Source organism: Rousettus aegyptiacus, unplaced genomic scaffold (assembly GCF_014176215.1).
Source record: "Rousettus aegyptiacus isolate mRouAeg1 unplaced genomic scaffold, mRouAeg1.p scaffold_m13_p_7, whole genome shotgun sequence".
Taxonomy (NCBI): domain Eukaryota; kingdom Metazoa; phylum Chordata; class Mammalia; order Chiroptera; family Pteropodidae; genus Rousettus; species Rousettus aegyptiacus.
In genome coordinates, this window is record NW_023416310.1 from 3,322,764 (window position 1) to 3,346,847 (window position 24,084).

General features: G+C 56.0%; 1 protein-coding gene across 7 annotated transcripts in view; it reads left to right on the top strand.

Annotated features, from left to right (window-relative positions):
• The window catches only part of ASAP2 (ArfGAP with SH3 domain, ankyrin repeat and PH domain 2), a 136,215-nt gene that overhangs the window by 93,856 nt on the left and 18,275 nt on the right, over window positions 1-24,084 (top strand). For all 7 annotated transcript variants that reach the window (XM_016121128.2, XM_016121129.2, XM_016121131.2 and 4 more), the window contains 11 exons: window positions 1,420-1,523; window positions 1,618-1,687; window positions 5,334-5,421; window positions 8,915-8,963; window positions 9,068-9,234; window positions 11,341-11,474; window positions 17,580-17,674; window positions 20,843-21,032; window positions 22,154-22,239; window positions 22,685-22,800; window positions 23,706-23,773. In XM_016121128.2, the coding sequence (XP_015976614.1) occupies window positions 1,420-1,523; window positions 1,618-1,687; window positions 5,334-5,421; window positions 8,915-8,963; window positions 9,068-9,234; window positions 11,341-11,474; window positions 17,580-17,674; window positions 20,843-21,032; window positions 22,154-22,239; window positions 22,685-22,800; window positions 23,706-23,773 (1,167 nt within the window). The remainder of the gene's footprint in view (window positions 1-1,419; window positions 1,524-1,617; window positions 1,688-5,333; window positions 5,422-8,914; window positions 8,964-9,067; window positions 9,235-11,340; window positions 11,475-17,579; window positions 17,675-20,842; window positions 21,033-22,153; window positions 22,240-22,684; window positions 22,801-23,705; window positions 23,774-24,084) is intronic.

Here is a 24,084-nt window from a genome sequence, read left to right on the forward strand (position 1 = left end):
GAACTCTTTTCTAAAACGGCCAGACGGCCAGGCGGCTCACTGTTGCTTTCAGACGACGTTGAAACTGACTCCGGCCTGCCTGTCCACTTGCCACACTTCACGTGCGCCACGTGATTGTCCTTCCTTCCGTGGAGGCGGCGGCTGCTGCTGCCGCTTGCCTGTCTGTGCACGTCCCCTCTGCCCCGAATGCCCTCCCCTCTCCGCCAGCTCTTGCTTTCCTTTAAAGCTCCCTTCCTCCAGACCCTCCTGGCTTTCACCATTTGGCTCTTCACATCTCAGTTGAGATCATGCCGATCGTCCTGTTTTGGCGCTCATTGGGCAGTGCCAGGTTTCCCCAAGGCCAGTCGTCGTCCTGGTGGTGGAGGTGAGGCTGGTCCTGGTCCCTTGGGCGTCCCCTGCTGAGGGCCGTCTGAGTGGGAGGCAGGACGCCCTTCCACCTTCTGCTCTGGCTCCGACAAGCTCTGCACCTGGAGCACATCACTTGTTTTCCTTGTTCTTGTGCTGCTTCCGTCCTGAAGTGAACTGGGTGGGGCACATCCGAGCCTGCCTGGTGGACCTGTGGACTCGGTCCCCGCTTTGCTCCTCCCCGCTGTCCCCTCACACCTGCCAGAATCCCCAGCCGCGCCCAGCCCAGCCCAGGACCTCTGATAGTGCACGCTGGACATCCGGGTTCCTCTGATGGCCCTTGCCCTTACGATGCTGACGGTAGGAGTTTCCCAGTTGTGGTGGCCTCAGCCAGATTCTCAGCTGACTGAGTGGACAGTCCACCCCGAGCCTGAGGCACTGGGGTTCGGGGCCACAGCCCCTCTCCCGGGACTGGTGGGGTCAGGAAGTGCGTGAACAGCGTTCAGTACCTGTCGTGTGCCAGGAGTTCACACGTGCCATCTTGCTCAAGCCTGACTATGTTTGCCATCCTTACTGGGTATTGTTTTTTATTATTTTCCAAGGAGGAAACTGAAGCGGGGAGCTTCAGTAACTTGCCTGAAGTAAGAAAGAGAATGTCGCTTATTTTTTTTCTTATTATTTATTTTTTGCTTGAAAGCCCTGCTTTTCAAGCATAGCATGTCATCTTCCTTCCCCAGGCTGCTTTTGCCATGTCAGGAGCCTCTCGTTACCGTTGGGGACCTGAGGCTCATAATTAAGTAAAACCTCGTAACTTCCAAACGGCTCATCCTTTGGGCCCGTTTGGGGATACCGGTTTTTAACACTTCCTTCTCCATCCTGGTAGGTGGCATAAACGAGTTCCCTGGATATGAATTTTTTTTTGTTGTTCCTTTTCTTGGTGTGGCGAGAAAGGAAAAGTTCCCTAATTAAAAAAAAAAAAAAAAAAACCTAAGGACATAAGTTTTTTTGTGTGCACTGCTGTTTAGAAATTTGGAATCTGGACAGGGTTAAAGCCGACTTCTTCACCGTTTTCAGGACTCACAGCTTCGCCAGAGCACAGCCTACAGCTTACATCAGCCTCAGGGCAACAAGGAGCACGGAACGGAGCGGAACGGCAGCCTCTACAAGAAGAGCGATGGGTAAGTGGGAGGCGTCGCTGGCCTGCACGTGCGGCCATCGTCGCCTGCATCCGGAATTCCTAAACTTTTTTTTTTTTTTTCATTTACCTGTTAGGATCCGAAAAGTGTGGCAGAAACGGAAATGTTCAGTCAAAAATGGGTTTCTGACGATATCCCACGGTACTGTGAGTATCCCACCTCCTCCACGGTCTCTGCTGCAGGGGGACGAGCGGGGGACGCCGCGCAGGGGCAGGCGCAGCGTGCGCAGCTGCGTGAGGGGCGCGGTTTACAGATGCGCCCTGCCGAGGGCAGCGCGGCCGGGGTCCTTCTGCGTTCGGCACGCCTGCACCCCGTTCACGCGTCTCCGGCCGGGGAAGCGCGTTATCTTTTGGTATCCCGCAGAGTCAGGAGTGACTGATGAGCCCGGCGGTCTCTGTTCAGAGAGACAGACAGACAGACAGACAGCAAAGCGCCCCCCAGCCACCTCTGTCTCCAGAAACTGAACATGGCGCTTGGGAAGATTTCTCCTTTTCCATTAAGGGAAAAGCATTTACGTGGTCAGGACTCTGGGAATCAGAAACCGCAGAGGACAGATTTCAGTAATTTTATTATGGAAATCTCACACCCTGCGCCCAAGCCTAATCGAGCCCTTTGTCCATCGTCCTGTGTAAAACGGCCCACGTGGGAAACCAAGCTCCACGTGTTAAAATCCAGTCAGAATACAGTGATTGATGAATCTCGCTTCCTGAGACCAGGAGTTGTGGCCACAGTCACGGACACAGCCCCTCATACCACAGTGTTCTCCACGGCAGCATTAGGGGCAGCGCACCGTCCCCGGTGAGATGGGAACCGGGGACGTCCTGTAGGCCTAACGCTCTGCTGGTGGTTGTTCCGTGGCTTTCGAGCGCTGGTGACAGCTCGCATCCCCACACCCCGTCAGGAGGCCTGGTGCTGTGTGCACACTAGCAGCCTCCCTGCCGTGCGTGCGTGGCAGTGCAGACGACCCTGACCCCCCTCACACACACACACACACACACCGACACGCACACACACACACGCACACACGCGTGCGCTCTCACTCTCCCTCCCCCCCCCCCCCGTTCCCACCAGCTCCCTGGTGAGCAGCAGCCCTGGGCAGATAGTACGATAGTACACTTATTGGTATTAGCTTTACTTTCATGCAGACAGCTCAGCTTGTCACATCCTTTGCCATGTAATGAGGGCTTTTCGTTCAAGGGACCCTCTTCAGGGAACCCACCCTCTCTGGATGCCTCGTCCAGTCTCTCAGCCTCACTGGCCAGGAGCGGCTGGAGGTGTGGCCAGTGGGGGCGCCAACCCTGTGCTTGTCCTGGATGATGTGTGGTCCCTGTGGCGGCCCTCGCTCTGTTGTGGCCAGTTCCTCGCTCCCCCACTGTGCATGATGATCATGGGAAGCCGGGGTCTGCCCCCCCTGCCACCACCCCCCACCCCGCAGCCTCAGATCATCCACGTGCACTTATGCGAGGTGACCTCAGCTGAGAACGAGGGTTGAGAGGTGGCCCTTCTGTCTGGCTTTGCTTGAGGTTGCCTCCTCGTGTGGCTTACCTGTTCAGCCAGCGTCTCCCCGAGTTTGCTGATGGACCATCGGGGGGCCGGGGGGAGAGCGATTTTTCAGACCTGGCTGAGGCGGTGGGAATCTGAGAGCAGTATCTGGCACTCCGCGGAGAACCAGGTCTTCAGGGCCTGGGAGCGCAGGGCGTATGTGCCCCGTGAGGAGACCAGTCCCTTCCCAGGAAGCTGGCAGCCTTCGCGAAGTGCCGTTGTGTTCTGCGTCCTAGAGGCACAGCAATGACATCCCCGGTGAATTCGATGGCAGCTCAAGTTGGTGTCCCCCTCAGCCAAGGCTGATTGTATTCGCTCACCCTGGGAAGACGTGGTCCTTGGGACAGAATCGCTCTAATTAGATGTCGTCTGCCAAATTCATGGAACTGTCACACTGCCAGAGCCCGGGGACCGTGTTAAGCTGGAAGAAATGGTTCTCACCACCATCTAAATTTTTTTAAGTGATTCTCAGTCATGCAGAAAGAAGACTACAAACTTCCTTTTAAAGACCTGACAAATTAGTAAAAAATAGAATGGCATGATAAAAACGGGAATTCCGCTCATCGGTGCCTTTGTGGCAAGCAGAAAGCCTGCAGGGTCTGCTCCCACCCCTCCCCGCGTCCCCCACTAACCCAGGGCTCCTCACGGCGACCCTCGAGGCATGCCAATGGATTTGACAGACCTGTTCTATCACTGAATGGCACGATGATGCCGTTCTTCTGTATTCACGAGTGCACCAACCCCCTTCTTCACCCGTGTCGAAGGCTCAGTGGACCTCCGCGGTTTGGAAGCCGCCCTAAGTGTCACCTACACGCATGTGTATAGTCGTGTGGTCCCGGGAGGCAACAGGACAAACACGGACCTCGTGCAGGCCGGACACTCGTGGGGTGGCCTCCTGCCTGGCACTGTAGACATCCATCATGTGGTGAATCAGCTCCTGGACGAGCCAGGTTGTTCTATTGGTAAAGATCCCAGATGGGGTCGATGGTGCCTTCACTGGGAGCTGTCAAGGTTTGCAAGATTAGGCAGAACTTGGAGTTTTCTGACACTGATTTTCGGTGACCCGGGGATTTTGATGGGCAGCCTGAGGCCAAGGAGACTATTCCAGTGACTCCTCTGAGGGATGAGGCTGACACAGCCACGAACCAGGAGAGTCTCTTACCACCCCGTTTATCCAACTTATGCTCATCCAGACTTCCTTTTACCAAACCCAGACTGTGTGCACTGTAAGGGCCGGTCCCGTTTCGGTGGAGACTGTCCGCCACCCTCACCCCCGACCTGAGAGTGTAGCGGAGAGGGGCCTGCCCCGGGGAAGATGCAGGTGTGAGTAACCCCAAGTCCACGTCTTTAACATGTTCTCGAGGTGGCTGGTGGCCACGGGAAGGGGTGAACGAGAGTGCGTGGAGTTTAACATTTTATTTGATCTTTCCGTTAGCAGCTTGAAAGGCGGGTAAGATAAGCCCATTCATATGTGGAGATTTTGCCAAGATTTCTAAGAGACATTTTGCCATTCAGAATTTTTTCCTGAAATTATTTTCTCACCCTCCACCTTTTACTTCTTGGGACTAAATATGATATTTTTTGAAATTGTACTAGACATTTTTGACACATTTCTAACAAAAATGTATTGTGATCTCTTGCTACCATTGTGGGGGGGGAGGGGTTAGGAGATATGTGTGCGAACAAGGTTGGTTTTGTGGAATCATAAGTGACAGATGGCGTTTAGGATTACCAATCTGTTATCTGTCATCACTTCAGGAAGCAGGGAAAATTACTTCTCTGTCATTTTTTGTGCTGCGAGATTACTTGCTCTGGAAGCTAGTGTTTACGCTCAGAAAAATGCTTGTAGGATCACCAGAGATTGAGATGGACGGACGCCCAGGTCACCCAGCCAACGTCCTTGTCGGTGGCAGTCGGGGCCAAACAGCTTGGGCTGTGGCCGTGGAGCACTTTGGTCCGAGGGAGTCCACCGCCATGGCCCGGAAAGCCAGCATCACTTGTCTCCTTGTCTGGCTTGGTGTGTGGGTCACCGAGAGTCCCTTACAGGGAGGGGCAGTCGTCCTCTGTGGAGCCGAGAGTCAAGGACATGCTGTGACGTGCCTCTGTCGCACTTTCCTGCATAAAATCTGCCTTCTGAAAGCTCTCTGTGCGAACTAGTGAAAACCCCGTTCTTGCTGTATTTCAGTGAGGAAGGATCCTGCGCGATTTTCCACTCCTTCCCACCCACGTCTGGTTTTCATTTTTGAACAGGCTAACCGGCCCCCTGCGAAGCTCAACCTGCTAACCTGCCAGGTGAAGAGCAGCCCCGAGGAGAAAAAGTGTTTTGACCTCATTTCACGTAAGTTTATTTCTCAGATGCTGTGCCAAGAAATGATTTTAAACTGTCTCCTAGGGCATTAGTCCCCTTCACACAGTGCTTTTGAAAGAGTTGCTTTTCGAAGAGAAATGCCTTTATTTCAGGCGACACGTGCTTCCTTTTTCTGCCCATCCCCGCTGGCCTGCCGGTCTCCCCAGGTGAGGACTTGGCGTGGAGGACAGCCCCATTCTCCCTGTGCCTCTGTGAGCCAGACGCATCATCCTGGCCCCGAGCCTCAGTGTTCCTATTTGTAAATAAGGAGATTATACTAGATCAGCCCTCAAGCCTAAAAGCCCTTCACTTAATTATAACAGAGCAAGTCTGTTTTCCAAGCGTCCGTGACTTGGGTAACGTTAGACACGCTGCAGATTAAAGGGGTCGGGTCTCCAGCAGAGCCCCCGAAGCCTCCGTTTTGACGTCGCTGTGTCCTCCCCACCACAGAATTAAGTCTTTCTGTCTCCGTCTGCTTTCCTTTTGGGGGTGAACACAGCAAAACCACCACAGAGCCATCTGTCGTGGCGAGTGTTCACTCAGCATCCCCCGAGGGAAGGAGAAAAGGACTAGTGAAAACTCATGAAGAAAATGATAGGTCTTCTGTTCCTGGCAGTCGGTGTGGCAGAGTTACAGTCTGGGGTGGGGGTGACGGGAGAAGGGGGCCCGCTCGCCTTTCAAAGGCCGACGCCGGGGGTTTGGGCACAGAGGTGTTTGTGGAGGGAAACTCGACCATGCATTTGACGAAAGGCGCTGTCTCGTTGCCTCCGTGTCCCTGAGCACTGCCTGTGGGACGTCTGGATTGTGCTGCTGGAGGCTGGGAAGTCGTTTCCTGTACAGTCTCTCATGCTGAGAGCAAACTGCCATCGCCGCTTGGCCGGGCAAGGAGACAGGCGCACCACGGTCACCCTCGGGCCCCTTCTCCTTGTTCTGATCCACTCAGGACCAGGCTCTGGGAGCACGTTGACCAGTGTGTCGTGGGGGAAGGGTCTGGTGGTGTCTGTCCTGTTCCTCAGTCTACACTGATTCGTGAAATAAAACTGACTTTATCCTTCTTCGAACCCTGTTCCCCTACTCAGCCTAGTAAGGTCCCCACATTCACCTACCCTTCCCAGGGATGCCGGCTCAGATTCTCCACGGTGTAAACGTGGAGAACTGACCGTAGCCTAGAGTGTGGTCGCTGCTGGGGCCTCCTACCTCCAGAGACCCACAGAGGGTCTCGTTACAGGGGAAGCACGTGATGGTGCCATCTGGCGCCACCCAGTGGCCAGCGAGCACCGGAGGGTTTTAGGCCTTTCTGATTTCTGAAGCAATAACCCGTAACAAGCAGTGTGTCACCCTTCAGTCACTGATTGGCACGTAGCTGGCTCAGCGTGCCCGAGCTGGGCACACGTGGGGGGGCACAGCTACTCCCCTCAGAGCACCCGGCCCCTGCGGCAACCCTGCGGGAGCCCCGGTTCAAAGCCCCGTGTGCAGAAGCATCTGCGTCAGGATTGGGAACACTGGACAGCGGTTCGCACCTCGCGCTGGAGCCACAGGTCACGCTGCGGGGCGGGCGGTGGAGGCCGGGCCTCGCCAGCGCCCGGGCGTGAGTCGCCGCCGCCCCAGGCGCGTGGGCAGGCAGTCCTGGGCAAGCGCGGCCGCGTGTGGACGCTGGCAAGCCGGCGTGTGCTGGGCTCCATCGGCTCCCTCGCCCCAGCGCCCCGCCCGCAGTGTGTGTCTTCGGGCAGGGCGTCCCGCCCGGATCCCAGAAACGCTCACCACGTTCGAGGCACGGCTGAAAATTTGCCGGAGTCTACCGTCAGCTTCGAAAAAACGCTCTCCTTCTTTCCTGTCCACGGGGTAGGATGAATCCAATACATACTTTTTTTTTTTTTAATCTTCAGCTCGTTTTCAAAAGGTGCTCCTCCACTCGGAGCGTTGAGTGAAAATGCTTTGTTGTCCTACCGTGTGGGTCCGGGTTGTCATAGAAAAACCTGGAAACGGGTCAGACCTGGTTGGAGAAGTTTTCACAGAGTATTTCCCTGCTTCTCCAGGGCTCACGTTAGGGTACAGAACTAGCCAGAAGCAGGCTGCACCCCTTGTCGCCTTGACCCCCACCCCTTCCCCCGCCCGAGCTGAGCCTGGCCTGGCCGCGACGTGCCTTCGTGGTTGACACAGGCCTCTGGCACTGCCTGCCGTCAGCACAGCTTCCCGAGAGCTCAGAGCCGCGTGGCGCGGGGTGTGGATGTGCCCGTCCCCCTCACTGACCAGGCGAGGCCGTGTCACCGTGGACAAGGTGGCAGCAGGGCAAGTGGCGCTGCTCCTGGCGGGCGCCGACCCCTGACCATTCCGCCCAGCGCAGCCACCACCCTTTCTCACGGAACTCACTTCCTTTTATGAACGTGAGGCATTCCCCTAAACTGCATTTCTCCCCTCACTCCGCTCCTCTCAGTAGCAGGTTGGGGACAGAGAGGGTGGCATTTTGTTCCCCTGGGTGTCAGAAGGGGCGGGGGGGGGGGGTCAGAAGAGTATCGACTCCTTCGCTGTGGCCACGCTCATTTTTGTCTCTCAACCTCCCTGGGCCTCGGCTTCTGCCCAGCAACTGCCCAGGAATCGTTCTATGAATCAAAGCGATTTCAGGAGTATAAAAAAACATTTTAAGGGGCACAGGTGTTTTCCATGCATCCCCAACGACAGTTACTGCTTGTCACTGCTCTGCCACGTGGAGAAGTTGGGTCTCCGCCCTTTACTTTTCAGTCTCCTTCTTCACTTTGTTTTGGGCCGATTGTAGACAGAATGTCCACGCCCCCCCTTTAGCCGCGCCCGATGCTTCGTCTCGGTGCTGCTGCCCAGCGTCACTTGTGTGGTCAGCCACATGCACAGCCATCAGAGCCGGGAGCTCGCGCTGGCGTGCTGTGTGAGCTCAGAATCTTACTCAGGTTTTACCCGGGTCCCCTCAGGGTCCCTTCCTGAGCGTCGGTGACGCCAGCCGTGCGTGAGAGGAGGGTTTTCTGACCCGTCGCTCCTGCACAGTTCTCATGCCTTCACTGCGTGTGCCACAGCACTGCCGTAGCATGTCGTTAGAATTTCTCATCATGTTTCCTAAGAAGGCCAGAAAAACGTCCAACAGTCACTTTAGGAAAAGCTTTCACTTTTCAGAGGACCTCAACAATAACTTTAGGGGGCTAACCCTGTAGGAGGTTTAAAAAGTTGGAGCTTTTATGTGACCCGCGATGATTTTCATTGAATGGCTTCGTCGCTGGAAGCTGCGTCACTTTAGACCCGATCGGAGACCTGGCAGGACCCTACTTTTGGGTTTCAAAGGCGCCCTCGCCCCGCCAGCACGGGCAGGTGCAGGACGGACGCAAGGGGGCACACAACTTCATTCACAGCCTTAGTTTCCTAGCGGAGGGTTCAGAGCATCCCTCAGTTTAATTATAAGCTGCTTCTTTTTGGGTCTCTGTCCGGGCTCGTGACAGACAAAATGCCTCTTCCCGTGCAGATGACAGGACGTACCACTTCCAAGCAGAGGACGAGCAGGAATGTCAAATGTGAGTCCCTGGAGGTGGGGCGTGGCCGGGGCGTGGCAGGCCCGGGGTGCACCACGGCGGCCCCAGGGGTCCCGGGGTGCAGCGCAGTCTCCGTTGTTCCCTAGATGGGTGTCCGTGCTGCAGAACAGCAAGGAAGAAGCCCTGAACAACGCGTTTAAGGGCGACGACAGTACCGGGGAGAACAACATCGTCCAGGAGCTGACCAAGGACATCATCTCCGAAGTCCAGAGGATGACGGGCAACGACGTGTGCTGCGACTGCGGGGCGCCAGGTGACCGCCCCCTCGCCCCAGCTCCGAGGCGTTTAAAGCCCCCCCAAACTCCCGAGCTACAGAACCGGGTCGCTGCCCTTCCCCCTCGCTTTTAATGGAGCTGGTGCAGCTCAGCGCAGCCCGGCCCCTCGCACGTGCTCACTGAGCATGTGCGGACGGCACGGGGTGGGGGTGGGGGCAGTCCCGTCGGGGGCCTAATGGAGCTGAAAGGATTTAATGCTTTCTGAGACGTGAGAGCTGAAGCGCAGAGCGAGGCTGAGATCAAGGTCATCAGGTCACCTTGGCGGCTCCAGAGGCTTTTCCCGGGTTTGACCACACAGCCCTGCCCCACCATGTGGAACTTCCCACCCAGTAACTTGAAGCTGCGGTCCAGCCTGTGACCCTGGAGGAGCCACTTACTCCGTTAGTCGTCGCTCCTCCCTATGTGGAAAATGAAGGAACCAGTCAAGGGGGTGCGCAGGTCCCTTCCAGCCCTACGCATCCCATGAAGGAGATGATAGCATCTGCATTTAGATGAAGCCTATTCGGGCCTTCATTTCTAGTGGACATAGAGTGTCACTGTAGGTTTTAACAGCTAGTATTTTAAAAGTTTAAGGAGTCAGCTCGTTCTTATTAAGGAGGAAAGGTGTTGGCGTCAGAGTATGGAGCAGCCTTTTCTGAACCTTTATAGATGAGAAAGACTGGCTTAGCTACGGTGGCCCGTTACCTTTTCACTCCTCAGATTCTGACAAATTTTATAAGCAACCAGCACAACAAAAATGGAGTGGTGAGCTGAGAAATGCCACGAGACCGAAGACCGTATTTGGGGATAATTTGAGGAGTGGCCCTCGGGATCTTAGGCCCATTAAAAAATACCTTCTTGGCAGGACCTTTTAGGATCTCTGGATCTTAATACTTTAGGGGGTAATAAGTAGTGAATGGTGCTTCTTAAGGATAGTTTAGTACTTGGACCTTGAAAACACTTTCTTAAGGAAGTCAAAGCTGTGCAGATTTTTGTTTTAAAATGCTAAGACTACATGGGTGTTTAAAAGCTTGATATGAGGTGGGCTAAATGTACACTCATACCTACCAAAAACATGATATAGTTGGTAGAATAGTGAAGGAAAAACACAGATGCCCGGAAATGTTCCCCAATGTGGATAAAATTTTTTACAACTTGAACATTTGAAAAATAACTTCACCCTTTTTTAGTGACCAGGGTTGCAATATTTATCTGCTGTGCGTTTCTAAGGGCAATGAGCAGTTCTAAAGAGCATTGTACATATGGTCTGTGATAATGTGCTCAAGTAGGTTTTATTTTGAATTCCGTTTTCAGTAAATTCGGCATTCATCTGTCAGGTACTTCCTGAGTACCTACTGTGTGCCACACACATAATAGGGTGTTCCAGTGAGTAGGTAACACTGAGGAGAAACATGATAACATGGTGCCAGTGTGGTTTTGAGCCCAGGCAAAGGTGGGGCTGAAGCCTGGCTCTGCATCCACTTGCAGCCCCGAGCGAGGCCCTTCTGAGCACTGAAGGCACCTGCCCTGGTCCCCTCCTGGGACACCTCCTGTATGCGTTAACCGAGGTATTATGTGAAAAGAGCTGTAATTTCTGATGCTCTCACCGTGTGAGCTATTACTGCTGCTGCCACAGCAGGGCACTGGCACATGGCGTGTGGTCTCCGTCGTCACTATTAGCATCTTTGTGAACATGTGGACACGTGTGTCCTATATCAGTCCACCCTGTGGTAGAGGACTTGGCAGGCCTCCTATTTCTCCCTTTTGCTGGCTTGAGCCGCTTGGTGATGGGCGTGGTCTGTAGTCAGGACAGCCCTCCAGGGACCGTGGCCACTAGAGGGCATCGTGTCCTGTTTCTTGTTCACATAGCACTTGTCTGTCACTCAGTAATGAATGGGAGGATGGGGAGGCCGAGGGATGGGAAGAGGAGGGAGGAGAGACCTGTGCATATAAATTGTTGGTGATTATGGTGGAATGAAGGTTCTGGCTGCATCAAGGATCAAAAAACGACTCATGCTCAAAACCCCATGTTTAGTAACGAGCAGGAAAACGTCCCAACCCCTGACCCTCTAATTACACGTTCCAATCTCCTCTGTTCTTGGCAGATCCCACGTGGCTCTCCACCAACCTGGGAATCCTGACGTGCATCGAGTGTTCGGGGATCCACCGGGAGCTGGGGGTGCACTACTCCCGGATGCAGTCCCTGACGTTAGACGTGCTGGGAACGTCCGAGCTGCTGGTAACGTGCCAACCCTTGACTCTGGGATAGAAGTAAAGGAGTCGAAAGCTGAGTTTTAATTTTGGCACTCAAATCTATTTTAGTTTCTTGAAATTCCACTGGGCGGGTGGTTGTTGATACTCGCCAGATGGATTTGGGCAATTACAGGCTCATTGATAATTGCTCCTTCTCAGCTGCTAGTAGTCGAGGTCGCTTCTTGTTGCAAAACTTTATTCTTAAGTAAATAAAGTAAAATGAAACTCAGAAAGAAGCTTTGAGACTGGGGTAAGGTTCTGGAATGAGACGTCGGCATAGTCTAATTCCCATCGTTCATTAAACGTGCAGAACCCAAAACCTGGCAGTCATGGGCTCCTCCTCCCTGAGTCATTGGCTGGTTCCTGCCAAGTCCGTGGTCACCGCTTGGCTTAGCCGCCAGTGCGTTTTTCCTCTGCCCCTTGCTGTCACCCTGGGACAGATATTGGTCTTTGCTTTTATTGCCTTCGTTCCTAAAGTCTTTAATTCTCGGATCACTGATAACACACAAGCCATGCAGTACAGATATTAGGAGGTTGAAACATTGTCTGTGAAGTATCTTCTAGAGTATTGAGGAGCAGGGCACATCACACATAGGTGGTCCTTTGGGGCCACCTCAAACATGATCCGTTGTGGACTGTTTTTAAAGTCTGTAATCGCTCGTTAGAGAGCACTGTTTGAAATTTTTTCTTGGAGTTGCTGGGTGTCGGATGGTAAATATTAAGTGGATATTGATTGCCATTGATTTTAATGTCAAGAGCAATAGTCTTGACACAAAATCAATTATTGTGGTCAGTATATCTCTCAAGGGGCCATAACTCTTATTGACGACTCCTCTGGATCCAGCGTGTCTAAACTTGGAATGTGTTTGAACCACCTTGTCAGCTCTTTCTAGCCTTCCCTTTGTGACCCAGAGGACCAAGTAGGGAGCAACCAGAGTGGATTCTAGTCACACAGTTAGTAGCATTCCTGATCACCTCAAGTCTAAAACTGAGTTGGCCTCGGCCAGACCCAAGCAGTGTCCTCTCGGTCACACGCGGTGCCGACAGCCTGCGTCGTGGGGCTGTGTGTGCACAGGCGGTGATTTGGTGCAGATTTGTGTTTCTTTTCAAAGAAACACAAATTACTTCTCAGTCAGCACAGGTAAACTATGCTGCCATACTGATGTTCTTAGAACAATGGGAAGAGTTACGTGGCTTACGGTTAAATAATAATCGCTCGTTTTGTGCCAGGCACTTTGCAGAGTGCTTGCGGTATTAGCTCATTTGCCCTTGACCACGGGCCTGTGGCCTGGGTACATCATCCCCACTTCACCGAGGAGGAGCGGAGGTTTGGGCGGTTTTAATGTGCCCCGGGCCATGAATTGCCAGAGCTGGGTGCGGGCCCCTGTAACCTGCGTCCGGAGCACACAGTCTTCACCTGTGAGGAGCCCGGGACATACGCCGGCCTTTGCGGCGGGTTCTTGCCCTGCGTCCCCCCTGTCCCCCTCACTTCCCCATCCCATCGCTAACAAACACCAGCCCCCTGGGGGGAAGCCCTGCCTTGTCGTCTGCCCGGGCGCGTGCCGTTCTCGCTCACGCGGGCTTGTCTCGGGCTCCGGGTGCGGGTCACTGTGTGGGAGCGGGAAGCGGGTGCTGGGCACCGCCTGCCGGAGGCGCGCCAGACACGCGCAGCGGTCAGAGTGACCGCAGAAACAGGCAGGAGTGACACAGAGCCAAACCACGAGGAAGGGGGCGAGTTCGGAGTATCAGTGACTTTTTAACGATTTTTAAGTTGCGAGTTTATGGAACATAATTTTAGTAACGGCTCTCGTAAACGGGAAGGCGCCCGACTCCACCCCATCTGTGATACCCGCTTACGTGTGTCCCAGAAGTTGCCCCGCTGGTCTTCGTGAGACTCGCTCACCCACTGAGGTGGGAGACACCGAGAGGGGGAAGGGGACACGTTTTCCTCTCTGAGAGTGCGAGGCGACTCTGATCCCGGGCCGGATCCGAGTTTCTGTGCCCCGGAGCCTCTGTGTGTGCTTGTCGGAGTGTGAGGTTTGGCCGACACTCAGCCGTCGCAGAGAAGTCGGGCAGAGCCTGGCGAATTCACATCTGCAGATGTTTGCAGAATCTAATCTCTGCCGTGGCCTCAAACGCTCCCTTCTCTAACTCTCCCTTTTCCTCAGTGGTTATCAGAAAGCAAAGGGAGAAGGCCCTGAGCCGCGTGGGGTGTGTTCCCAACCCCTGCTTGCCCCCGAGCTCAGTCTGGTGGGCCGGCTGCTCGCCGGAGGCGGACGTCTCCCCACTTCTCACCCCGATGACCTTCGCGTGTGCCAGGACCGCGGGCCCGACCCCGTGTCCAGACCGCTTCTTCCTCAGCCATTAGGTTAAGTAATAGACGGAGAGCGTGTGCCGGGTCTTAGTATTCATTTGTAAAGCGTGAGAACTACAAGCCTTTTAAAGAACCAGGTTATTTTATTTTGCTTAGACAGTCGGATGGCTGAACAAAGGATTTTCTGAAGGCTTCAGACACGCACGTGTGTGTGTGTGCGTGTGTCTGGCATGTAGTAAAAACCACAGAACGTTAGCTGTCGTTACTATCTCTTCCTCCAAGACGACTTTAACAGAATCTGTTCAGAAGAACGAGCCACGTGCCCCCCCCCACCCCAACCCCCGGCCGTCTGAGTCCACACAGACACCCTTCTGGCTGTCTGCTCCCACAAACCTTCCCACTCACGGAGCAGCGGCGTCAGGGTCTTTGGTCTGGGTCCTCACGGTGTGTTCCCTTGTGTGGCACGAGTGAGGCCTCTCTGTGCACCCTGTAGAGGACACGATGGGGCGAGCTGGAGAGTAGGTTCCGAGTGTTGGCAAAGCTGCAGCCAGGACACGGCGTTGGTCCCTGTCTCCAGGCGAGCCGGTCCTGGAGCCCACACCTCGGGGTGGTGCGCCATGACAGGAGAGAGGGTCTTAAGTGGCTGGACAGAGACAAGCAGGTACACGAGCTGGGATTTTATGTTGGCTGGCACCGTGTTCCTAAGCACCCACAAAACCTCACTTGTCTTCCCCTGTGGCTGCAGCGTGCCCCTCGTGGTCGGGTCTTTCCCTTGATTCTGTAAGTCCCTTTCTGGACTCGGGTTTGCAGACAGTGTCCCCACGTGGCCTGCTGTGGCGGTGGCGCCGTGTCCTCTCTGATCTGTCTTTCCTCGAAGCACACTTGGTCTCCGTGTTAATGGGGTGGATTTCAGTGGCAGCCATGAGGGCGGCTGGCTGGCAGTCACCTTTCCTTCCCGGGACCCGCCCTCGGAATCACTGCTCGTTCAGCGGGCGGAAGCGGGTACCTGGCGCATCCGCATCCCTTGGGTTGGTTCGGGGACTCGGTGCTGTTGTCACCGCGTTAGCCTGTGCCAGTGCAGCGTCCTCAGGTTTAACAGCGAACCTGCTTTCAGAGAACCTCCCGGTGGCAGGCACAGACATCTCAAAGATAAATTTCCTCCTCGACATAGGTCATCGTTTCAAAACTGATTTTCAGGCCACACGTAAAAGAGTGTTATTGGTGCCGAATACTATTATATGATCCATTTCACATCGTAAAGGAAATTCGGATATTGTGCCATTGAATTCGAGTCAGCAAATTCTTCTTCCATCAAACTGAAGAACAGGGTCGAGAGTGTGGGGAACACACGTCGCTGACCGGGGGGGCCTCTCCCATGGCTTCCCCTGCCTTTCCTCCGTGAGGCCGTTAACAAGCCGCGGGGAACGAGGCCGGCCTCTTCCCAGCTCTGTGGGCCCTGCACAGCCCGGCGTCTCCAGCACATGGGATTCCCGGTCCCCGTCCTCCTCGTGCTTCCGTGCCGTGCGGGGTGTCATGCAGGGTGAGTGTGGCAAGCGGCCGTCTTGACCGGGTTCCTCTCTGACGTGCATGAGCGTCTTGTCCTCACGGTTCTGAGCACAGGCTTCTTGTCCTGTTTTAAAATTCATCGCAGTCTTGCTAGACTGAGTTCCTTTACGCAAGAGTGTGTCAATGCCGAGCACCCAGCACACCCGAGGGCTCGGCGCGCTTCACAGACGGGCCTATGGCTGGGGTTCGCTCCCCGTGTGGTGCAGCATGTAAACACCCCAGCCCCTCCTGAGTGTCGCCTGGGCCCGTGTCTGCCTCGGTGAGCCCTCAGGCCTGGGGAGGGAACCCTGGGAGTGGAGGGCGCATGTGCTGGGCTTCACGGCGGCCTTCCTGCTTCCTTGGTTCCTGCCCACGTGGCTTGCTGGGCCCCCCGTTTTCTTGACTTCAACCTGCATCCTCCCTCTGCGAGTGCTTTGCTTTCGTTGATGGTTGCAGAGGGCTTCTCTGCAGGCTGAAGTCTTCACTAGAACTTGGCAAAACTGTGAGGTGGCACATTTCTCGGCATTGGACAAGTGTGACGCACGGTGTGGTGGCTCCCTGGGCCAGCTGTCCCCTAGTAAACCAGCTAACAACAAGCAGAAGGGAGGCAGCTTTCTGATTTCTGGGGAACTCTCCTCGCGCCCCTCGCCCATTTGCTTGTCGTAGATTAGGGGGCGTGCGTGTCCCTCAGTCACAGAGGGGCACTGCAGCTGGTTCTGTCACTCACTTTCTGAAAATGGCTGTGCTTGGCTCAGAGGTGGTGTCCTCGTTACATTGAAAGATGGCGTGTTAACTAACGCATGCCTGTTCCAAGCAGGGGCTCTGACACTGAGTGAGTTTCAGTCCTGGATCTGACACCGGCTGCCCGAGAAGCCCTTCGCAGGCACTGGCTCCGCCGTCCCTCAGCCCCTGTCACCTGACGTGGCGTGCCACCCTGAACATCAGCCCGTCTCTGGGGGACTAATGCAGAGTCTGGGTTTTGCCACCTGCCACTGGCTTGAAGGCTGAGGCGGAGCTGGTTAGCGCGTGGTGCTTTGGACCACCTGGGAAGCTTTGGTGACGTGTCAAGGACAGGGGAAGCTTAGGAATGCTCCTCACCGCCTTTCGGCTGTCCCTCCGACCCCCTTCACTTTTCACGTTACTGCCACCAGGAAGTTCGCGGTTTCCTAACCTGGAGACCTTTGGCTGTTCCTGCAGCCGGGTCCCTGGAGAGAGAAGCAGCTGCTCAGGCAGCAGCTCTGTCCCCCGGGACGTCCCCAACAGCCCTTCTCCACACAATCTGCCGAGAGCAGAAGGATCAGAAGTGTCGCCATTCCCATCGCATCACTGTCAGCAAGGACATTAGAATGTCTGTTCCGTCCACACTGGCTGGGGGCTCTTTCGGGGTTTTTTGGCGTCGTTGGGCATCGGAGATGCTGGCTTGGAAACTGATCTCTCTTGTCAGGCGCTGAGCTGGGGGCTTGGACAAGTGAACCCCGCCTCTAAGGAGCTCCCGGTCATTCGGGCTTCGCGCCTCCATTCGGAAGGGTGCCAGCTGCCATCCTTGCGGGGCAGCTAGACTAAGACACACGGTGACATTTACCTTAGTGTCTGTGCGTCGGATGCCGAGCCACGCCAGGCGTTCAGTAAGCGCTAATTAACACGTGTGTTCACCTGATTCTGGACAAGTCAGAAGGTTGATTGGCACATAAGGACAAACACATTACATGTGTAGCTCTTCAGTTCACTGCGTGCTTTCACCTCAGTTGTCCCATTTTGTCATTATTACCGCCCAGCAAGGCGGGTATCGTCCCCATCTTACTGATGGGAACCCGGAGCTCTGGTAGACTGACGTACCTGTGGTCCCTAAGCCAGGAACTAGAACCGTGATTTGAACCCAGACCTTGGCTCTCCGGCCCAGGTGAGGGCAGTCAGGTCCATTTCTGCTGCATCCCGGGTGTTGGAGGGGCGGGTAGGACGCGAGCCGCGCTGGGCCAAGGCACCCCTCTCCCTGCCACCCCCGCGCTCCATCCGGGCACGTCCCGACGACGCTCCTCCACAGGCCTGCTGCTGCTTGTCTCTGCTTTCATGGGGGCCTTTGGGGTTTGGGTTTTGTCCGTGTTTATTAAAGCAAACCACTTTATTGCACTATTTCTTAGTGGCCACTAAATCAATCATCAGATGGATGAGGAGCTTGTAGCAGTGGGAAGCATGAATAATTGAGGACCTTTAAATGGACTTTTGTTTTTGCAGCTCGCCAAGAATATTGGGAATGCAGGCTTTAATGAGATTATGGAGTGTTGCCTTCCAGCCGAGGACTCGGTCAAACCCAACCCCGGCAGCGACATGTAAGTGTGGGACCGGCCGTTCTCCCCTCCCGAACGGGGTGGCCTCGTACCCGAGCCTGACGGGAGGGAAACAACGGGTTGGGCTACATCAGTTGTTTCTTTAGGGAACAAATTGGCCTACGTTGTTGTGTTGTGTTTTGTTTTGTTTTTTTAGTCATAACCTTTTTGGGTGCCCACACAGATACTTGGCGGAGGCTCTGGGTGTGGTGAGTGTCGCCCCCTGCTGGTGGTGTGCGGGTGCACGCGCCAGTCTGCCCGCCCAGGGCGTACTCACTCCTGTCTTAGTTCTTTCCATGTAATTTCCGAGCCACCCGAGAGGGCTAGTTGTCACAGAAACGTGATTGTGTATCGTTCTCTTTCCCAGTGTCCTTACAAATGTGCAGTGTGTTGTTTCCTTCCAGGAAACATGTTTGCTGTTGTTCTGTTTTACTGTTGATATCAAACCCGATTGAGAAGCTTTTGTGCCTCGTCACGCACCCAGCTGGCCTGTCGAGGCAGAGCTTGCAACAGGGGCTTTTCCTGCCAGTCTCATCAAGCAAAGTAGGGATCATGCAGGTCACACGTCTTCGAGCGAGAGGTGGACGGGAGGCGGACGGGCCAGGGCACTGCATGGCCTGGCCACAGGAGGATTGGGGCTGGTATATCCGCTAAAATGTGGTGCCAAGCGAGGCAGACCAGGGGAGGGGGGAGGGGGGAGAGCTGTCCCCAGGCTAGTTAAGAGAGGGAGCACCTGCTTTTGAGCAGTGAGCCCGGATCCGTGCTCTGGCAGGAGAGGGAGGAGATGCGGGATAAAGGGAGCATGTAAGACTCATCCACAGAGGCAGCGTTGGCCCTGGAGTGAGCCTGAGGCGCCATGCGTGGCCCAGGCCTCCAGGAGGACACTGGGCAAGGGAACCATGAACAGCACCTTCAGGAGCAATTTTACAAATAGGAGGCAGGGTGCAGGCCCTTTCTAAAAGCAGAGAATTGAGATTTTTGTAACCATTTGGGGGGGGCACATCTTTGGGAAGCAGAGGTTGTGGGATCTGTGTTCTTTTGTGTTCAGGTGAAGAGACTTAATACAGTGGGGGAGCTTAGAACTAGAGGAACGAGCAGGCGCCGTGTCCATTGTCCCCTCCCGGCTCTCAGGTGTCTGAGGTGAGCCTTCGGTTGTGCCGGATTAGGCAGCTCCCGTCTGAGGTGTGCAGCAGGTGTTTGTGGGTGGCCTTTCCCTGAGGCTGGATAACGTGTGGTTTTAGAGACCAGGCACGAGGCTTACAGAGTTACTACTGTCCTCTCTCAGCGAAAGTCTTGAGTTTCAAATCTGTGCTCTTACCCCGACCTGGAGAGGTGGAGCAGGACACACGTCCAGTCCACACCTGCTCGTGGGCCCCGGGCGGGCAGGCTGCCTGCTCTGAGCCCCTCTCCTCTAACGCGAGCAGGGAGACAGCCCCCCGCGCCTCACAGGGTCCCTGGGGCTCCAGTGGGAAGATGGGGTGAAGCATATCTTACTAGGCTGGGGTCAGTCTGCCGCTTGCTCGCCAGGATTGGGCAGCATCTGTTCCACACGCCCCGAAAAACTGGGCCCCTCTCAAACTAGGGTTCAGCTGGAGAGTGAGCAAGAAGTGAGCTGACCCTTCCGGGGATCACCGGGAGGTCCTGTCGAGTAAAAGGAATTTCATGGTCATTTATTTACTGTTTAACACTTACTCTCACCGTGAAGGTGATTTCCCAAAATGCTATAACGTTGGTCAATTTTGACAAGTATATAATAAATAATTTTTTCTATGTACCAAGGGTACTTTATAAAGGCAGAGATTTTTGTTTATTCTGGAGCTCGATTCTCAAAAACGAGTACTATCTGCTCGGAACCCTACAATATAAATGTTTCATTTGCATTGAGACCCCCTCCTCTCCATCCTAGGCACAGATGAAAGAGACATTCAGATTTACTCCTTCCCCTTTTCTTCAAAGGAGGGCAGAGACTAATGGCAAGATGCCACCTGCCTTCATACCTCCTGGGCTGAAATTATCAGCGGGCCCCTTCTGCTGCTGTAGCATTAGGATCTGTTCTGAAATGTTTCATCCCACGTTATATAGTACCTAAGCATTTACATATAAGTTACATCTTAAGTTACTTACATGATAAGTTACATCTTATTCATTTTTGTACTTCCCACCACAATATGTTACTTGTTCTGGGAAGTCCATATTTAATGAATCAATGAGTCAGAGATAAAGTCCCAGCTCTTTGGTTACTTAAATAAGCTAGTACTTTATTTCCAGGTAAAAGGAATGTGCTATTTCTGGCTTTATCTCAGAATGACACGCCATCTGCAGAAAAATCTGTTGGTGGGGAAGCCAAAGACCCTCTGACAGCCTGAGAAGACTGAGCCGGGTTTGGGGGTGCTGGGAGACGTGCGTAGGCGGGAGGGTTGTGTCTGCTTGCAGAGGCCGGGACCGTTTCTCTCCTGTGATTCGGGACCCCTGGGTATGCCCTGTCCTCCAGAATTATGAGAACCTTCCTTCCGGACAACGTGCCAACTGTATCGTTATATTAACTTCATTGCTTTTCTCCAGAAGCCTAAGCCTTTCGAGAAAGGGTGCAGGGGAGTCACATGGCAGTTAACGTCCTTCACAAAGCCATGGGCAGGTGGGCAGGCGGGCAGGCGGGCAGGTGGGCAGGCTGACAGACAGCGCAGGAGCGCACCTTCCGACAGGGCAGCCAGGGGTCTGGGGGTGACGCACGCGCGGCTGTCGCAGGAATGTAGATTCTCTGGGAGAGAAGGCGCAGACAGCGTGCTGCGTAGAGGGACCGGGGTGAGCGAAGGTGTGGAGACGCGCACCAGGCAGCGACAGCAGCGGCTCGGCGGGGTGGGGGCACGGGAGCCGAGCACGGGCATGGGGGCGCATCGGAGCACGCAGCCCGCCCCGCGCGTGCGGCGTCCACCTGCTCGGCCAGCTTCGGGACCCCGCCGGGTCCCGGGACCCCCGTGCTGGGTCGTGAGAGTGCTCCGGGCGCCACAGCCAGCACAGGCGCGTCGGTGGTCACATGGTGGCCGCTTCCCGGTCGACGCCGTTCTGCCAGCGCCTCTCACGAGGAGGGCGGGGGCCGAACTAACGAACGGGCGCTGCGCGTGTTTGACTAGAGCCCTTCGTCACTTACGAGGCGACGGCGTTTGCTTTCAGGAACGCCAGGAAGGACTACATCACCGCCAAGTACATCGAGAGGAGATACGCAAGGAAGAAACACGCGGATAACGGGGCAAAACTTCACAGCCTGTGCGAGGCCGTGAAAACGAGAGATATTTTTGGGTTACTCCAGGCGCATGCCGATGGCGTGGATCTTACAGAAAAAATCCCACTGGCCAATGGACACGTAAGCGTGTGGCTTGCTGCTTTTAATGAAAGAAAACAAAGGCGGGGACCAGGGAACAGAGGGTGGGGCCGCGAAATCAAGGTGCTGACGACGTCGTGTCACTCCCCGACGGCGCTGAGTTCTAGGGGAAGCAGTCCGTGTCTGTCCCTAAGCCAGAAACTGTAATGACAGCCCTGGGAGGAAAGCCCAGCCCCGGGGGCCAGGACGCCGTCCCCGAGCCCCGAGCACCCCGACGAAAGCCCCATCCACTGTGGGCACCACGAGTGCCTTCTGGGGGTGTGGGGGCCCCGGCCCAGGTTCTGCTGCAGCTCGCGGGGCCGCACGAGGGAGCAGAGCTCTGGGGTCCTGGAACACTGCTCCCCCTGCACCCCACTTCCCCACCCCCGGAGGGAACGGGAGTGGAAGAGACATCCCCCCGTTTCCTGCGGGCGGGGCCTCAGGGCTGGGTGTCACAGGTCAGCGTGTGTCCTCGCTCCTTCCACGCTTGCCCAGTGGACACTCACTCACGTTTCCTCAAAACCTCCTTCTTCCCAGAATGAGGGGCACAGGGCCGGGGGAGCGCCCCTGGCAGCCGAGCACGTTTAGTGGAGCCATAATGTTCAGCGTGCGAGGCTGAGAGAGAGGGCGAGCGAGAGCTCAGGCCAAGGCAGTGGGTCCGTGGCGTCCCCGAGCTGTGCCTCGGTGGGTGGGGGGGCGTTTCCTTCGCCCGCAGCTCCCACCCCCCTCCCCCACTGGAAACAACTCTCACGGGGTGTTGCCCCCTCACTCTCCCAAACTTTCGAAAAGACAGTGGGGGTCACGTCCCCCACATTGTCAACTGAAGATAGTCCAGGTCTTAGCGCCTCGTGTTGTCAGTACAGGGACAAGGACAGAAAGATGGGAGGACTTCGGTATGAAACTGCCGAATTCCTCTTTACTTCCCGTGGAGCGAGGTGTAGGACCAGCCTCCCCGCCGCAGGGTCCCGAGGGCAGAGTCTGCTGTGGGGGTCGAAGGGGGTGTCGTGTATCTTAGGGACAGTTTTGTGAAGGAAAGAGAAGAGAGATACACGATGTTGTTTGTGTGGGACACAAAACTGAACGTTCCCTCTTGGGATTCTGGGCCGTTTCTGTTGGGTCCGCAGGAGCCGGACGAGACCGCCCTCCACCTGGCTGTCAGGTCTGTGGACCGGACCTCCCTTCACATCGTAGACTTTTTGGTTCAGAACAGGTGGGTGCTCGACGCTGGGGGCGTTCGGTTTCGTCCCTTGGTGTTTCCGGGGAAGGCATCTGGTGCTGGCCCACCGCGTCAGGTCTCAGGGCCAGTCTAGGGTGAGCAGGCTCAGGGGAGCCTCGGGACCCTGGACTTTGGGGGGGCGGCCTTTCCCCTTTCTGGCGAAAGCATCAGTAATAAGGGGAAAAGCTCCTCCTCCTGCGGGACAGGACAGGCTGTCACCGGTGGGGACACGGGTGGGAAGGCGGGTGGCACAGCGGCCTCGCCCTCTCCGGCCGTCTCTGCCTTCGCTGCTGGTCGCCGGGGCCTGAGCCGAGGCTGTCACGCCCCCACCCCGGCAGGGGGGCTGGTGACTGGCCGGCAGCTGGCCGCTCTCCTACCCGCGTCTCGGGCACCTGCCTGGGCCGGGACTCAGCGCCTGCCTCTTCCCCGTCCTCGCCAGCGGGAACCTGGACAAGCAGACGGCGAAAGGCAGCACAGCCCTGCACTACTGCTGCCTGACGGACAACGCCGAGTGCCTGAAGCTGCTGCTGCGCGGCAAGGCGTCCATCGAGATCGGTGAGGGCCTCGCTGTGCCCCGGGGGGCGCGGGGCAGGGGGGGCCGGGCCGAGGCCGCCACGCTCTCTGAGGAGATCCCCCCACCCCCCGCCTCCCCCCTCTCCCCCGCGTTCTGCAGGGCGCTGAGTCTGCCCGGCAGCGGCACCCGCCCCATTTGGCAGACGCCAGCGCTGGCGGGCGATGTGTGGGCGCCGAGGCGAAGGACGGGCCCTGCACCTGCCACCGAGGCGGTGCGTTTGCTCCAGGTTTGGGCATTGTGCCCTCCTGTCCCGGGCGTCTGGTGCGCTGTGGAGGACGCTGTTCACTGTCCCTGCCTCTCCACCCTGGGACCCTGATGGCTGGCCGTCAGCGGGCTGGGCACAGTCCAGCCCGAGGGCAGCCGGCTGTGACAAGCCGCGGCGGAGTGCTTGCTTACGAAGGGCTCTTGAAAAGAGAAAGGAAGCACACACCTGTTTGAGAGTCAACCTTTGTGTTTTTAATCACTACTTCGTTGACCGAGGTTTATTTAGAAGAAAGCACACAGTTTCGGGTTTGTAGACAGCTTAACAGGAAGGGCAGTTTATTGTAGCAGGTGCTGCAGCATCATCCACAGTGCTTTGGTTCGAGGATTACGGTGGAGCACACTTCCTTCCACTTAGAGTTTCGATGTTGACTTTCATTAGTCGGCTACTTCAGCACTTTGATTTTCACAGTTAGCACAAACCTTGTCTTGTAAAATCTTGGGACACGTAGCAGTTCTGTACAGTTACAGGACACACTCAGCCCTGACCAAAGCCGGCTCACTGTGGAGCCCATCCGCCGCGTGCGGTTGGATGTAGTGCTCCCCCTCGGTCTTGTTAACCGTCCCTCGGTGTTGCACGTCGCTGGCTTTGCCGTAACGCCGCCCCTTGCCTCCCTGTCCTCAGCCAACGAGTCGGGAGAGACCCCGCTGGACATCGCCAGGCGCCTCAGGCACGAGCACTGCGAGGAGCTGGTGAGTGTGTGGCCGGCGCGGGCTGCGCGGACAGCCGCGGGGGTCGGGGAGGGGCCCCGCCCCCTCGGGGAGGGCTGCTCCTGAGCCCGGCAGTGTGGGTCCCGGTCAGATCCCAGTGTCCTCGGCGGGACGACTTGGAGGAAGTATTTTGGGCGGTGACCTTTCCAGAGGCGGTGACCATCCGAGTGACGGTTGGAACACAAGTTGGTGTTTGCTGGCTGGACACGTTGATAGCGCCCTCGACGTTGTCTGGGCGCGTGGGGCAGAGGCCAGGAGGCCGCCAGGGCTGCCCGTCCTCTGACGTGTCTGAG